This window comes from Podarcis muralis, chromosome 13 (assembly GCF_964188315.1).
Source record: "Podarcis muralis chromosome 13, rPodMur119.hap1.1, whole genome shotgun sequence".
NCBI classification, from domain to species: domain Eukaryota; kingdom Metazoa; phylum Chordata; class Lepidosauria; order Squamata; family Lacertidae; genus Podarcis; species Podarcis muralis.
In genome coordinates this window covers 24987086-25003147 of record NC_135667.1, presented here as the reverse complement: position 1 = coordinate 25003147, position 16062 = coordinate 24987086, and the positions used below count along the sequence as shown (strand labels likewise).

Genomic DNA, 16062 nt, shown 5'->3' with positions numbered 1-16062 from the left:
CTGTTCTTGCTCTTTGCTGTCTGATGCTGAAGAGGAAGGAGCTGAGTTACGATGCTCCAAGTGTGTATATGTAAATAAACGTAGATTAGCCAAATTGCTGTGCTACTGAGTCTGAACGCTGACTGCCTATACTCTGCTGACCCTGAAGTATGCTGATGATTCAGTATCAGTCGCTGTGATGTTCGGGCTGGAGAGAGATTTTGAATCTCCTGAATGACCGACCAGGAGGGAGAGAACATGCCAGTCAGGCATGTGTCTCTACCAGACTCCTACTCGTATGTAGGACCTTCTGACAGTACCTGTCAATCACCTGATCTTTTAATTTAAATTATTATCACTTTGGCTGTGAGAGTTTTCAGAAGGGAAGAGACAGACACAACTAAAGAAAGCCATTCAGGTGCAGGCTTCTTAACTCCTGCTAAGCAGCACTGATGCAATTGAGTCGAGGTCAATTGAGAGCCACTGCACTACCATAATGTCTATTACTGCCATTGGGTGCACCAACCTTCAAATGTAAGCTCTAGTGCACATGATGGATGAGCACACTTCATATGAAAGGCAACCTAAGCTTCTTCAGCTGAACACTGATGGAAGCTCAAAGTAGTTCATGATCAGAAAGAATTTGCCAGTTTTGCAAACAGATGAGGTGGGGAGAGAGGACAATAAAAATAGTTGTGATGTTATACAAAATTTAGGTATGCACTATAAGGGGGGGAAAATTATCCTTGCATACTATTTTTTGAGCCTTTTTCATCTTTCTTTTAGTTCCTGCTGTTTTCTTTGCTACAGTTTAAAATCCATGAAAAAACAGAAGGGCCAAATAAATTCTAGGAGTAAAATATTGTGCCTCACCGGACATCCTTCAGCAAACATGAATTAATTCAAATGGCACCAACATGGGAAAGCATAAATTTCCCTGGAGCAAAGATTCCCAAGAGATTTTGCAATGGCATCTTTGTTTGGATATCTGAGAACAATGAATTTCCTGAACTGGGGAATGAAACATGCTGATATTTATATTGGTTTGCGTGTTTTGGATTTCTGTTGTCCATGAAACATTGCCACTTCTTTTCATTTATACATTATGTACATTTCAGTGGCAGAAATTAATGAATGAGAAAACATTAGCATACAAGGACTGGGTAGAAATACTCTGATGCGATATCACTCTTCTCCTGATTGTCTTCCTTTTCACATATATTGAGGAGTATCTGGGGCAGAACTGGGCTGGCTAGGTTGAGTCTTTCTCCTCCTCAGCTCCCTTTGTGTCCATTGCTTTCTGGATTGATCCAGCAGACTCTTATATTCTTATGCATATTAAAAGAACTAGTAGGGAAATGGACAACATTTGTTTTGCACAGCATCATGGGACTGGTATGTTCTCCCAAGAGAGACCCTGAAATAGCACAGGAAAGGAGGATGACATCACCTCCTCCTGGCAACCCATGTACCTTCAAATAAATATCCCCGTCAAGCACATTGGCACTCTAATCTTCTGAGAGAAACAGCAGTGAGTACAATCCTTATTGTTCATTTTAAAGAAACAGAAGGGATTCAAGGATGCTCAAGCTTTCAATTCTGAAGAGATTGTGAAATGATTCATCCAGTAGTTGGTTTAATGCTGATATTATCATACTATCATAAAATGGACTTCTTGTGTTTTTCTTTTTAAAAAAAATCATTTCTTTTATCTATAGGAGAAGGCAACAGAAACCTTGGGGAAACTGCACAGAGAAATATTTCACCTGGAATATGGACAACTCACATTTGCTTCCCAAAGAATGTGATAGTGGATTGAGTTAAGTGCTTCCATGATTCTCTTGTTCATAGCAACAATGATGGTAGGCAGATATTCTGGCATTCTATGGCTTTTCTGACAATAGGAAACTTTTAATGATTCAGTGTGCAGTCTTCATCTTCTCGGCTCATTAGATTTGCATTTGACACAAATTAATTGGGAGATGCTCTCATCTGGGTTATCTTTTCCATTTTTTTACAAAAATGAAATGAATTATAATATATGGTAATATAATCACTAGAAAAGAAGTTACTTATTCAAATGGAATTAAAGGAAGTCCATCCCTTCTCTTCTTGTATTATTTTAATAGGGTAGAACTTGATATGATTCTGCCTGCACATAGAGTATAGGCATCTTCTGGTGTTTCCATGGGCTATGTTTCTAGAAATAAATAAAATATAGTTTTGGGGTTTTTTTCAATTCTCCTTGCAGGTTGTTGAAATCTTTGCTGTTTCAGTATTCCGGCAATCAGTCTTCATTCCTGGAACTTAATTCATTCAGGCTGATTCTTCATTGCTCTTAGGTAATATGTGAATTGCAATGCTGTTGTTCAATTGGGGGGGGGATGGAGAGCACCTTTTAAAACACATACACTCGCATGATAGCTTTTTGTTATTTATTTCTGATGGAAAACCTCCAAATATTTGAGATCTGACAATTTTTTATTCCAATATACTTGAAGAAAGCTTCCATTTCCATGTTTTACATTACTAAAGTATTTAGGGAGAAATAGAAAAGCCTCACTGAGAATACACATAATGCAATCTTTCCAAATTTCAACACTTTTGGGTTTTTCGTTTTATATGAAATTTCATATCAGCTTTCTAGAATGGTGGTTCCTTTACCCCATCTAGTTAATTCAGTATGATCTCTCCCCCCCCCCCCAATGTTACATGTTTCATAAAATGGTTTATGTACATTTGATGGCAAAATGGAAGACTTCTGTAAAAACTGCACCATTTACATCATGTGGCACATGGCTTAGAAAGTATATGTATGTACCCAGTCTTTGAGGGTGGATAAATCATATTAGCTGAAAATATGTGAGTGTACATACTATCCCCATTAGGCTTCATGTCATATCAGGATGAAAGAATACATCAACAATTGATAGTGTGCATACTTGGTTGTTGATTTGGATAGATGTGTAGTTGTGCACTAGAGCAATGACTATGTGATCTTTTTTAAAAAAAAGAAAGTCCAAAAATTTATAAGCGCCACTAACTTAAAATTATTTAACTTCTATTTGCAGAATGACAGAAATGAGAGAAATGGCTAACCAATCTACTCCAACAGAGTTCCTTCTCATGGGGTTTTCTGAAACCCGTGATTTGCAGATTTTGCATTCTGCAATGTTTCTCTTCATTTACTTAACAGCTTTAGTGGGAAATTCTCTCATCATCACAGCTGTGGCCCTAGACCGCCACCTTCACAGCCCGATGTACTTCTTTTTAACCAACCTGTCATTGTTTGATGTGTGCTCCATCTCCACCACTGTGCCCAAATCCATCGTCATTTCATTGACAAACAACAACATGATTTCTTTTGCGGGATGTGTCACACAGGTCTTCTTAGTGGTCACATTTGTTGGTGGGGAGCTTGCCTTGCTCACTGTTATGGCTTATGACCGTTACGTAGCAATCTGCCGTCCACTACAATATACCTTAATCATGAATCGGGATGCCTGTATCCAATTGGCAGCTACCTGCTGGATAGGCAGCCTGATCCATGCAGTACTGGAAACAAGTTTTACTTTCATACTAAATTTCTGTGGAACCAATATGATTGGGCAATATTTTTGTGACATTCCTCAATTGCAAAAGATTTCTTGCAGTGATACAAAAGTGAATCAAATTCTAATTCTTGTCCTTGGGTTTTTTCTGGACTCTTTCTTTTTTACCTTCATCTTTACTTCCTATGGCTACATATTTTCTGCTGTGCTGAGGATCCCATCTGTCCAAGGCAGATATAAAGCTTTTTCTACCTGTACTCCTCACCTGACTGTCTTTTCTTTATTCATCATCACAGCTGTGTTTTCATACATGAGACCAAAAGCACTTTCTTCCCCCACTGTGGACTTGGTTTCTGCTGTATTATATACAGTTTTACCACCGGTTCTTAATCCCATTATTTATAGCCTCAGGAACAAGGACATCCAGCTGGCAATCTGGAAAATACCCAGAAAATTAAAACAGCTTGTAGCATGATTAATCAGTTCCAAATTCTTTTTAAAAAAATGTTAAACATGGAAACACTAAATGGGAATTTGAGGTCTGCCACGTAAACTTAGATATACCCCTTTATATTTTGAAATAGGACCTTCCTCAATATTAACTATTCATCTTTTGTCATTTCCATAGATTTTGTGAGACATTTTATATGTGTAAGTTCTATTAATTATTTATTTATGGGCCACTATTACAACTTTCCGAGAATTCTAGAGCAATAACTTGCTGTTCTTTAGGTGAAGTTTAGACACTTAACAGGGGTTCTGTATTTAAACAAAAAGACAAGAGTTTTTAGGAGTCTATCCTCCCAGGAGAGCTCCAAATAGCATAGTTACCTGGGGAGAGGGATTGATTTTTAAACAATTCATGTATTTTTGAGGTGGGATAAGATGCAACAGAAGCATCCCTGGTTTGCACTCCCCCCCCCCCCAACCACCCACATACATGCACCATGAATTAACACTCGAACAAGGTTTATTGAAAAATGAAGAAAAATAGGTGTGATACAGAATATTTGATTTAGCAAAACAAAATGAAAAACTACACAGCAAAAGACAATTCGGTTTTTAATCCCATATCAGATCTTCTTTCAGCTCCAGCAGCTTTATTGGTCACCATTTACAATCAATGGAAAAACAAATTCCTCAAGTAGGACACTGGACTTCACTGGGCATCCTGTACCATAAATGAATAAAATTCAAAGGGGAAATCTATGGCTTATGGTTTAATAACTAAACCCACACAACATAACAGAAACTTCCCCAGAGCAATGATTCCCAGAAGATTTTACAAGGGGCTTTTTTTTTTTTCTTCAGGAGAAGAAACAAATCTCTGAACTAAAGGTGCATTCTGATGTATTATAGTGATATTTTCGTGATATGTGTGTGTTTTAGATTCTTCTTGACCACTGATAATGTGACGCCATCTTTCTCCCTTCATACAGTGTGCACCTTTGAATTGTATAAATAAATAAATGACTGAGATAACCACTAGCTTATTAAAGTTCCCAAATCATATTAACCATTTACCCATAACTGCTTTACCTTGAGTCTTTTTTAAGAGTGTGATGGCAAATACCCCATTTCCCTCCTTTCACATACATTGAGGAGGAACTGGGGCAGAAGTGAGCTAGCTAGGATGAAAGCCATTCATCCTCTTCCTCCTCCCATCCCATCCATCTTCCTCTGTGTGCTTTGCTTTCTGGTGACAGAATTGCATCCATTGCACCAAGGCAATGGACAGCATGATGGATACTTTTCTCAGTATGGTTACAGAACAAAGCAAAATTGATCCACACAATTAAGATGGCGCTCCCGCGAAAACAAGATGGCGCTCCCACCAAAAGACCCGGCACCCCTACAAGAAGAAGGTGCAAAATGACAGTCGGGTCACTTTGGGGGGGGGGCAGGTTTCCAGCCCAGAGCAATTCCCCACAGACTGTAAGCAGAATAAAAGGCAACCGCTCAAAGAGGGGACTCTCTGCACTAAAAATGAAATCAACTTGAATTTCTAAGCCCCAACGCTGCAGCCGCAGCCAGAGAATGAGCGAAGCCATCTGGCTGAACAGAGGCAGCGGCAAGCTCAAAGCTCAAGGGGCCGAAGCCCCATGAGGCAGAAAGCCTCCCAAGGGGAAAAGGGAAAGGCAAGGCATGGAGGGGAAATTAAATCAAGGGAATAATGAGTAAAGGAGAAACTGGGGGAAAAGGGGGAATAAAAAGAAACAGATTCAACAAGCAGATCATCAAAGTAGATTGTGCTCTCTCTCGGCTCGCAGCGGACACGTTGCTGGTGTTCCGATGCACGCACCAAAAGAGGAAGCTCTGGATCATGTGCATAGGTATATATAGGTCCCTTGATCCGTTTAGCCTGTATCCCATTGGCCTGATTGAACCCTGCATCAAGGGACCTACCACTTGGGTGTTGTGCTGTCCAAACATACCCACCCACAACACAGGGTTAGGTTGCCATGTCCAACCGCAACACATACCCTCTTTAAGGGAGGACCCGATTTACATTCCATTGTCCTCCAGCCGAAACAGTTCTTGCCAGGAATCACACAGCAATCTGGCACAGTCCAGAACACACTCTGAGGACAGTTCATCACAGTCTGCACACAGTCCAGGGACACAGTCTGGGCGATAGATCTGTTGACGATAGATCAACAGAGCCAGACTGATACCCAGAGAGAACTTGCTGCAAGACAGACCCAAAAAAGAAAATAACAGAACACCTCTAGTCATCACATACAGCTCAATAGAGACGTCAACAGGCTCATCACAGCTATCTGCCAATCACCCATTCCCACCACCCTTCTGAGTAATACCCCTCCCCACCTTCTCACTATATAGAAGGATCTGGCAACTTCTGTTTCAGTGTATCTGAAGAAGTGTGCATGCACACGAAAGCTCATACCAAGAACTAACTTAGTTGGTCTTTAAGGTGCTACTGGAAGGAATTTTTTTTGTTTTGACTATGGCAGACCAACACGGCTACCTATCTGTAATAGGTTAATCAAGTTCAACACTCTAACCGCCACAATATATACAATACTTTATTATAATAAAGACAATTGCACTCCTTATTGAGTAAATCAGGACCTGCAAATCATTATGATGAGGTTCTCCAAGGAGTGATTCTCTGAAGCACTACAGAAATTTAAATATCTTCTCCATGGACCTACTGTCTGAAACACTACAGACAGCAGAGAAGCTATTCCTCCTTCTCATAAAATATATATCTTCTACTAAAGACTACACTCCAACATCTAGGCATTTCCTTCTTCCAGAGAATGATGAGGTAAGTAGCATCTGATTTGTTCAACCTCAGAGGAGACTAGGCCTTGAAAGGTGCTCATATTTCAGTTCTGAAAAGACCTCAAAATGTTTAATACAGCAGTAAGGTTAATGCAGACATGATTATTCTATGATAAAAATAGATTACATTTATAGGTAAGAGAAGATAATAACGTGGTGTTTCAAAATTCTGGAGATTGGGTTTAAACCCTCAGCTCTTATCAAAGCAACATAATATTTCATTGGTTGTTCTTATAAGCTACAGTTAGCGGTTGATTCTACTTTCTCATTATTGATTCAGCATGTAACCAAGATGGGTCTTTCTTGAGATGCTCTCTATGTTCCCTGGCAACTCTAAAATTCTATGAGTACTGGGGAGAATCAATAGTATCAGTTGAATGTTTACTGCTGGCATCACCCGTTACATCATATTGACATAGGAGGGAAACCCCACATACAATTGCCTGCATATTCCCTCTACCAACAGACTTTCATTAACTCTGTTCTAATCTTAGGTGCCACAACACTTCTGCTGGTGTTGCTGAAACAAAATAACAGAGCTACTCTTCTAGAACTTTTTAAAAGAAATATTTCAAAGAATTAAGATGGCCAACCAGTCTACAGTGACAGAATTTCTTCTGATGGGGTTTTCCAGTGACCCAGAAGAACAATTTTTTTACTTTGTGATATTTCTCTCCATTTATTTAATAGCCTTAGTGGGGAATTTTCTCATCATCATTGCTGTTGCCCTAAACCACAAGCTACACACTCCTATGTACTTCTTTTTGGTCAACCTATCATTATCAGACATTTGCTACATCTCTACTACAATCCCCAAATCCATAGCTGCTTCTTTGTCAGATGACAAAAGGATTTCTTTTGCTGGCTGTGTCGCACAGGTTTTCTTAGTTTTCACTTTTGGAGGTTCTGAGCTTGCCTTGCTCACTATCATGGCTTATGATCGCTATGCTGCAATCTGCCATCCTCTACAGTATGAACTAATCATGAACAGGGATGCCTGCATCCAAATGGCAGCTGCTTCCTGGATAAGTAACCTAATTCATTCATCATTACATACCATTATCACTTTCAGGCTACATTTCTGTGGGTCCAATATTATTGGGCAGTATTTCTGTGATATCCCTCAGTTGCTAAAGATTTCTTGTACTGACACAAAGGTTAATCAAATTTTGATTTTTGCCATAGGGATTACAGTAGCTTCATTTTGTGGAGGGTTCATCTTTGTTTCCTATGGCTACATCTTCTCTGCAGTGTTGAGAATCCCTTCTGTTCAAGGTAGATATAAAGTTTTCTCTACCTGCATCCCCCACCTGACTGTCTTTTCTTTATTTATTAGCACAGATTTGTTTTCATATATGAGTCCTAAAGCACTTTCTTCTACAACGATGGATTTGCTCTCTGCTGTATTGTATACGGTTTTGCCTCCACTACTGAATCCCATTATTTATAGCTTTAGGAACAAAGACATCCAAGAGGCTGTACTGAAAATACCAAAAAGGATTAGAAGTCTCCTAGCATGATTGCTCAAGTTGTGTCTCATACACATCCCATTTCCTGTGCATTGTATAAGAATGCAAATGTCCGTGAAAAATTGCATAAAAATGCATTATATTGCATAACAGTGCATTGCAAACAGATGGGTATTGGGCAAATTTGCATATAAAATGTGCATATTAGAATCGTTTCACACAGAACAACTTTCATTTTCATTAGGACTTTAAGGACTTTAGGCGTTTTCATTAGGACTTTAAAAAAACGAAGAAGCATGCCAATATGTAAATGTGAGGAACTGGACCTAATGCTGATCCTCCCAACCTGCTAAATTGGGTTTCTTTTTGAGTGGAGGTGTTAGAAGGGAGGAAGGGTAGAATAAGTCTTTGCACAAGTAATGAGGTCTCTAAACCACATTTGCATCTGATACTGATACCCTCAGTTTCTCGCATAACTGTGGCCCCTCCTCCTTCACTGTTTTAGAGGTGTGTTATTCTAGCACCATACTGACTAGGTCACGCATGTACAGGTGCAGGATGCATTTTACTGGTATTTCTTTTTTAAAAGAGCTATGTCAGCTCAGTTCAGTGAGACTCAGAATACTCAATGTGTTGATTATTAGTAGTATTGATTATTAGTAGTATTGATTATTAGTAGTGTTGTTTTGAGTCTGTATAACACACAAACACAGAGACAAGTTTTCTTTGGTTGCTTTATGTTGGCTTGAGGTTTCGGTGCAAGTTGTGATGGTCTTTTACCTAGGATTCTTGGTACAGGATTCCTGTGTAGGTTCATTTTGTGGAGGGTTCATCTTTGTTTCCTATGGCTACATCTTCTCTGCTGTGCTGAGAATCCCTTCTGTTCAAGGCAGATATAAAGTTTTCTCTACCTGCATCCCCCACCTGACTGTCTTTATTTATGAGCACAGCTGTGTTTTAATACATGAGACCTAAAACGCTTTCTTCCACAACAATGGATTTCCTCTTTGCTGTATTGTAAAATGTTTTGCCACCACTACTGAATCCCGTTATTTATAGCTTTAGGAACAAAGTGTTAGATGTCAGAACACACAAATTTAGCAATAGTCACTTATTGTGTAGGTTGAAGGATTGCTGTTCTTCATTGCTTCCACACACAACAAATGGATTATATTTTATCATATTTAAAGCTACAGCTAGATATATTGCTCATTTCCAAGGAATATCTTTTAAAATTCAATTGCTTCCTGTTTGAGAGTCACTGCTTTTAATTATAATTCCTGTAAATTCTACTGAGAATACGCTATAGTGTGGACTAAATATTCATCTAATAAAGCTAGATAGATACATGATAGATAGATGGATGGATAGATAGATTAGAATGAAGCTCTTGCTCAGATTATGTACTTCCCCTGGCTTCTGCAATAAAGTTTCCAAATGCAATAATGCTCACAAAACTAACATTTTGGGTGGAAATTCATGGCAAAGAATTGAAAAATGTGTATTTTACAGGAGCAAGGTGTATAGAAAGTGTACAAAATGGATAAAATTTAGATGCAAATATTTTGTTCATCGTTTTTTTTAAAAAAGGTCAGCACAAAAAGAGGATGGACTTGACTGAACGGTGCATTTAGTTTTAAAAATGAAAACTGAAATGACTGCACCCTCACTCATTTAAAGGTAAAAGTAATAATACTCAACCAAAAGTACATATTTTTCACAAGTTTTATATTTGCTTTCATTTTTCACCTCCATTTTTATGCACTCTGTCTAGAATTTGGCAAGTATGATGCCCTGAGGGAGAACACCTGAAGGCCATTTGTATGGAAAACACTTAGGTTGCAGGCAGCAGAAAACATGATAGCTCTCCACAAATACCAAACAAAGAGCTAATACATTTTAGAAAATCACCTAAGCTGTTTTTGAAAAGTGGAAAAGTAGATATTTCCTAATGGCTGCCCTAGTCCTTTTTATGATATGCCACTAACTTTTTCAGACACAAAATTTTGCATACTGAAGTAATGACCGCTCCCCGCATAAAACGGGGGCCGACCTTTGCGTGGACGCGCGCAGTGGCTCCATTCAGCATAGGCTTGGCTTTGCCTTCCCTCAGGTGGGATACCTGGAGGTCTCCGCCTACCTCAGCCAGCTGTCCAATCCCACCTGGGGGAAGCGTTGCCAATGAGATCAGGCCAGGTGGGGGAGGGATTACCTGCCCACACAATAGAGGGAGGATCTTACCTGGGAATCCTCACTCGGCTCCAGAGCTTCTCCCACCCTACCCACCCTCAGTTAATGCCTTATTTTGCAGGTTAACTTTTCTTCACAGGTTTTGCAGGTTAACTTTTCTTACAGGTATGCGGGCGCTGCTACGTTAAGGTCGCTGTCAAAGGGCCAGAAAGGAATTCCCCTGCATTGGCAGGTTTCACCTTTCCCGTAGCAAAACGTCACAACTTTGGCAGTATCAGGCCTTGGGCGGAATCCTTTTGTCCATCTTCCTCTTGAGGCAGCGATACCAGGGTTCCCCGTTAAAGGGGTTTCTGAAGGGAGGCTTTGACCGTACGCCGAAAGGTCGTCATTGCTCTCCCCTGCGGCAGTGGCGTAAAGGGGGCGGCTATCTCTGCTTGAACATATGTTCTCCAGAGCCGGCCCATCCCCCACACAAACACTGGATAACCCTGATGCTCCCTAGGTCCCCGGCTGGGGACTGGGGAGGGAGAACGCCCAATGCCTGAGCCAAGGTCTACCCACATTTGAAATTTAATAAAGTTGTGGCCAATTTAATCCCATAGCACGTTGTCTTGAGTCATTATTCCACATGACGGGGGGGGGGGGCGCTCGGGACCTGGGGACTCCGCCTGTCCATGCAAAGAGTGGCAACAAGAGACGAAATTCTAGGCTCTATTATCAAAGAAAATGTTAATAATAAAACGTTGTAAGGTAAATGGCATAGCTGCCAACCATCTGATTTTCACCAGATTTTGCTCTATTTTGCTTCTGAAAAGGAATTCAAGATGCAAACTAAAATTGAATTCTATTCCACAGAGAACAAATCTTTAACAGTGTTTATACTCCTACTGACTGTACAATCACTGTGTTTCCAGTGTTAGTTTTTAATTCAGGTACTTACAATGTTATCCAAAATGCATATGTATTCTGTACCTCTGAAATAAAATATGGGTGTTCAACGTATTGCTGCATGCCACCCAAATTTCTGAGTGGTGCGAGATTCCAAGGGTTCCAGTTGGTTACCCAGGGTTTTTGTTTCCTTTGGAATGAGGTACAGTAGAGACTGTGGTGTCTTTAGGATATATGGTTTATTTACACATATATACAACCTGAGCCTACATTGTAGGGTTCACAGCATGAACACCTCAAGACACTCTTGCTTCTCTCATAGCTCCAGCTTAGAATATAAACAGCAACTGTCTGTGTTTCCAGCTTCCCAGCCTGCTGCTTCCAGTTTTTAGCTCACATCACTCCACCCTAAACTCTTGCCATTGTATTTCTAACTACCAGAAAGTTGAGGAAGGGGCCCTACCCATTTGTTGACTGGCAGAGAGCCACTCCCTTTTTGTTACCTTACTCCTAGCATGATTGCTCATGTTGTGTCTCACATACATCACAATTTTTTGTGCAAATTTCTAGTGCCCACTCATCTCCTGCTGTTCAGAATGTGTTCTGTTAAACATTGGATAAAAATGCATCTAACATTAAAATTAGTAATAGTGCTTCGTGAAACGATGTTTACTGGGTCTATGGCAACTGTAGAATGGATAGCTCAGTGGCTGGAGGAGGAGGGTGCTGATAATGCCAAGTTTGCAGGTTCTATTCCCACAGTGGGCAGCAGCATATCTCTACATTGTAAGGGGTTCAACCAGAAGATTAGCTCATGTAGACTGGCTAGCTCAGTGGTTAGAACAGTGTGCTGATAATGCCAAGTTTGCAGGTTCATCTCCTGCTTGGGGCAACAACATAATCCCAGACTGCAAGGGGGTTGGACTAGATGAACTTCATGTGGCTGGGATAGTTCAGTGGTTAGAGTGTGATGCTGATAATACCAAGGTGTGGGCTTCCTGATCCCCATGTGGGACAACTCCATACTTCTGAGTTACATGCCTTCTTACGCACACTGTGTTTGTTCCCATGGTCTGTAATCAATGATGGCCTAATGAATTATTATGCCTAACACCCATTATGAGTTGCTATGAATGATGGCATGTTTGGCCAATTGATGAATGAAGCTTTAGACCATGTTTATCGTTAAGAACTTAATTTGTTCTGGAGGTCTGTTCTTAACCTGAAACTGTTCTTAACCTGAGGTACCACTTTAGCTAATGGGGCCTCCTGCTGCCACTGCACTGCCGCCGCTGGATTTCTGTTCTCATCCTGAGGTAAAGTTCTTAACCCACAGTACTACTTCCGGGTTAGCGGAGTGTGTAACCTGAGGTGTCTGGAACCCGAGGTGTCGGTAACCCGGGGTACCACAGTATCTCACTGGGCATCCTTTACCTAAAATAAATTAAATTCAAATGACAACACTTTTGTTTGTATTTTTATATCCAAACTCGAATTTATTTATATATGCAACAACAGCAACTAGAACTTTATATGCAGAGAAGTGGAAAGAAGAAGGATTACCAAGGAAGGAGGATTGGCTTATGAAACTGATAGACTATGATGAAATGGTGAAATTAACTGCCAGACTAAGATGACAGAATGACGAAGTGTTTAAGGACGAATGGAGACCAATCATGGATTATTTGTCTATGCTGGTAAATGTTTTTGGATATTTTTGGACACACACACACACACACACACACACACACACACACACACATGTACGTAAGCTCTAATGCACATGATGGAAGAGCACACTTCATATGAAGGGGTACTTAAGGTCCTTCAGCTGAACACGTATGGAAGCTCAAAATAGAAGTTCATGATCAGAAAGAATTTGCCTGTGATGCAAACAAATGAGGTGGGAGTGCAATTAAAAAAGTTGTGATGTTATACCAAATTTAGGTATGCACTACAATCCCTAGATACTAGAAGTCAATTTTTGGAGCCTTTTTCATCTTTCTTTTATCTCCTGCTGTTTTCTTTCCTATAGTTCAGAATCCACGGGAAAACAAAAGGGCTAAATAAATTCTTGGTGTAAAATCTTGTGCCTCATTGTGCATCCTTCAGCAAACATGAATTAATTGCACCAACATGGGAAAAGCACAAACTTCTCTAGAGCAAGGATTCTCAAGAGATTTTGCAATGGTGTCTTTGTTATCATACCTGAAAACAACTAAATCCGTGAACTGGGGAATGTAACATGCTGATATTATATCAATGTGCATGTTTTAGATTTCTATTGTCCATGAAACATTGCCACTTCTTTTACTTTACACATTGTGTACATTTCAGTGGTAGAAATGAATGAATGAGATAACCTTAGCATACAAGGATTGGGTGAAAATACTCTGATGTGATATCACTCTTCTCCTGATCGTCTTCCTTTTCACATATATTGAGGAGTATCTGGGGCAGAACTGGACTGGCTAGTTGAGTCTTTCTCCTCCTCAGCTCCCTTTGTGTCCTTCGCTTTCTAGACTAATCCAACAGCTGCTTATGTATGTTAAAGGAACTAGTAGGGAAATGGACAACATTTGTTTTGCACAGCATCATGGGACTGGTATGTTCTCCCAAGAGAGATCCTGAAATAGCACAGAAAAGGAGGATGACATCACCTCCTCCTGGCAACCCATGTACCTTCAAATAAATATCCCTGTCAAGCACATTGGCACTCTAATCTTCTGAGAGAAACAGCGGTGAGTATAATCTTTATTGATCATCTTAAAGAAAGAGAAGGGATTCAAGAGAAAGGATTCAAGAAAGAGAAGGGATTCAAGTATAGCCATTTTTTGGTGTTTCCATGGGCCATGTTTCTAGAAATACAGTGGTACCTCCGGTTACGAACGTTATCCATTATGGAGGCCCAGCCATATCCCAAAGATTTTGTACCCAGAGGACTGCTTCTGTGCACACACATGCCGCTGCAGAGCACTTCTGCACAGCCCAAAGATTATGTTGCCTGAAGGTCTGACAATTTTTTAATTGCCATATACTTGAAGAAAGCTTCCATTTCCATGGTTTACATTACTAAAGTATTTAGTAAGAAATAGACAAGCCTCACTGAGAATACACATAATACAATCTTTTCCAAATTTCAACTCTGATTTCATTTTTGTTTTGTTTTATATGAAATTTCAAATCAACTTGCTAGAATGGTGGTTCCTTTACCCCATCTAGTTAATTCAGTGTGATCTCTCTCTCTCTCTCTCTCTCTTCCAAATGTTACATATTTCATAAAATGATTTATGTACATTTGATGGCACACTGGAAGATTTCTGTAAAAACTGCACTGTTTCCATCATATGACATATGGCTTATAAAGTATATGTATGCCCCCAGTCTCTGTTGCCTTTCGCCCATTCTTTGAGGGTGGATAACTCATAATAGCTGAAAACATGTGAGTGCACATACTATCCCCATTAGGCTTCATGTCATATCAGGATGAAAGAATACATCAACAATTGATAGTGTGCATACTTGGTTGTTGATGTGGCTAGATGTGTAGTTGTGAACTAGCGCAATATCTAAAATGATATTTAAAAAAACACAGAATGTCCAAAAATTTGTAAGCTCCACTAACTCACAACTATTTAACTTCTATCTGCAGAATGACGGAAATGAGAGAAATGGCTAACCAATCTACTCCAACAGAGTTCCTTCTGATGGGTTTTTCCGAAACCCGTGATATGCAGATTTTGCATTCTGCAATATTTCTCTTCATTTACTTAACAGCCTTATTAGGAAATTCTCTCATCATCACAGCTGTGGCCCTAGACCACCACCTTCACAGCCCGATGTACTTCTTTTTAACCAACCTGTCATTGTTTGATGTTTGCTCCATCTCCACTACTGTGCCCAAATCCATCGCCATTTCACTGACAAACAACAACATGATTTCTTTTGCGGGATGTGTCACACAGGTCTTCTTAGTGGTCACATTTGTTGGTGGGGAGCTTGCCTTGCTCACTGTTATGGCATATGACCGTTACGTAGCAATCTGCCGTCCACTACAATATACCTTAATCATGAATCGGGATGCCTGTATCCAATTGGCAGCTACTTGCTGGATAGGCAGCCTGATCCATGCTGTACTGGAAACCAGTTTTACTTTCATACTAAATTTCTGTGGAACCAATATGATTGAGCAATATTTTTGTGACATTCCTCAATTGCAAAAGATTTCTTGCAGTGATACAAAAGTGAATCAAATTCTTATTTTTGTCTTTGGGTTTATTCCGGACTCTTTCTTTTTTACCTTCATCTTTACTTCCTACGGCTACATATTTTCTGCTGTGCTGAGGATCCCATCAGTCCAAGGCAGATATAAAGCTTTCTCTACCTGCACTCCTCACCTGACTGTCTTTTCTTTATTCATCACCACAGGTGTGTTTTCATACATGAGGCCAAAAGCACTTTCTTCCCCCACTGTGGACTTGGTTGCGGCTGTATTATATACAGTTTTGCCACCAGTTCTTAATCCCATAATTTATAGTCTCAGGAACAAGGACATCCAACTGGCGGTGTGGAAAATACCCAGAAAACTGAAACATCTCATTGCATGATTCATCATTTCCAGATATTTGAAAAACATGGAGAAACTAAATGTTCATATTAGGTATATTCCCTTCTGC

At 40.0% G+C, this 16062-nt stretch overlaps 3 protein-coding genes across 4 annotated transcripts; all 3 read left to right on the top strand.

Moving 5' to 3' along the window:
• Nucleotides 1-1157: 1157 nt before the first annotated feature.
• On the top strand, nt 1158-5041 carry LOC114583019 (olfactory receptor 14A16-like). Of its 2 annotated transcripts, XM_077918332.1 has the most exons (3): nt 1158-1841; nt 2231-2321; nt 3051-5041. In XM_077918332.1, exon 3 carries the CDS (start codon nt 3052-3054, stop codon nt 4003-4005), a length of 954 nt encoding a protein of 317 aa, XP_077774458.1. In that variant the 5' UTR covers nt 1158-1841; nt 2231-2321; nt 3051; the 3' UTR covers nt 4006-5041. The 2 variants fall into 2 exon arrangements, with proteins under 2 accessions (XP_077774458.1, XP_077774457.1); XM_077918331.1 differs by having other exon boundaries at nt 1158-2321.
• Nucleotides 5042-7411: 2370 nt separating this feature from the next.
• Nucleotides 7412-8359, top strand: LOC114583020 (olfactory receptor 14A16-like). The gene has a single exon (XM_028704365.2). It carries the CDS (start codon nt 7424-7426, stop codon nt 8357-8359), a length of 936 nt encoding a protein of 311 aa, XP_028560198.2. The 5' UTR covers nt 7412-7423.
• Nucleotides 8360-15039: 6680 nt separating this feature from the next.
• Nucleotides 15040-16062, top strand: LOC114583021 (olfactory receptor 14A16-like). Its single transcript, XM_028704366.2, has one exon. It carries the CDS (start codon nt 15040-15042, stop codon nt 15991-15993), a length of 954 nt encoding a protein of 317 aa, XP_028560199.2. The 3' UTR covers nt 15994-16062.

What these genes read in the sequence shown, in the direction of transcription:
- LOC114583020 (XM_028704365.2), top strand. Translation starts at nt 7,424, where the DNA reads ATGGCCAACCAGTCTACAGTGACAGAATTTCTTCTGATGGGGTTTTCC.
- LOC114583019 (XM_077918332.1), top strand. Translation starts at nt 3,052, where the DNA reads ATGACAGAAATGAGAGAAATGGCTAACCAATCTACTCCAACAGAGTTC.
- LOC114583021 (XM_028704366.2), top strand. Translation starts at nt 15,040, where the DNA reads ATGACGGAAATGAGAGAAATGGCTAACCAATCTACTCCAACAGAGTTC.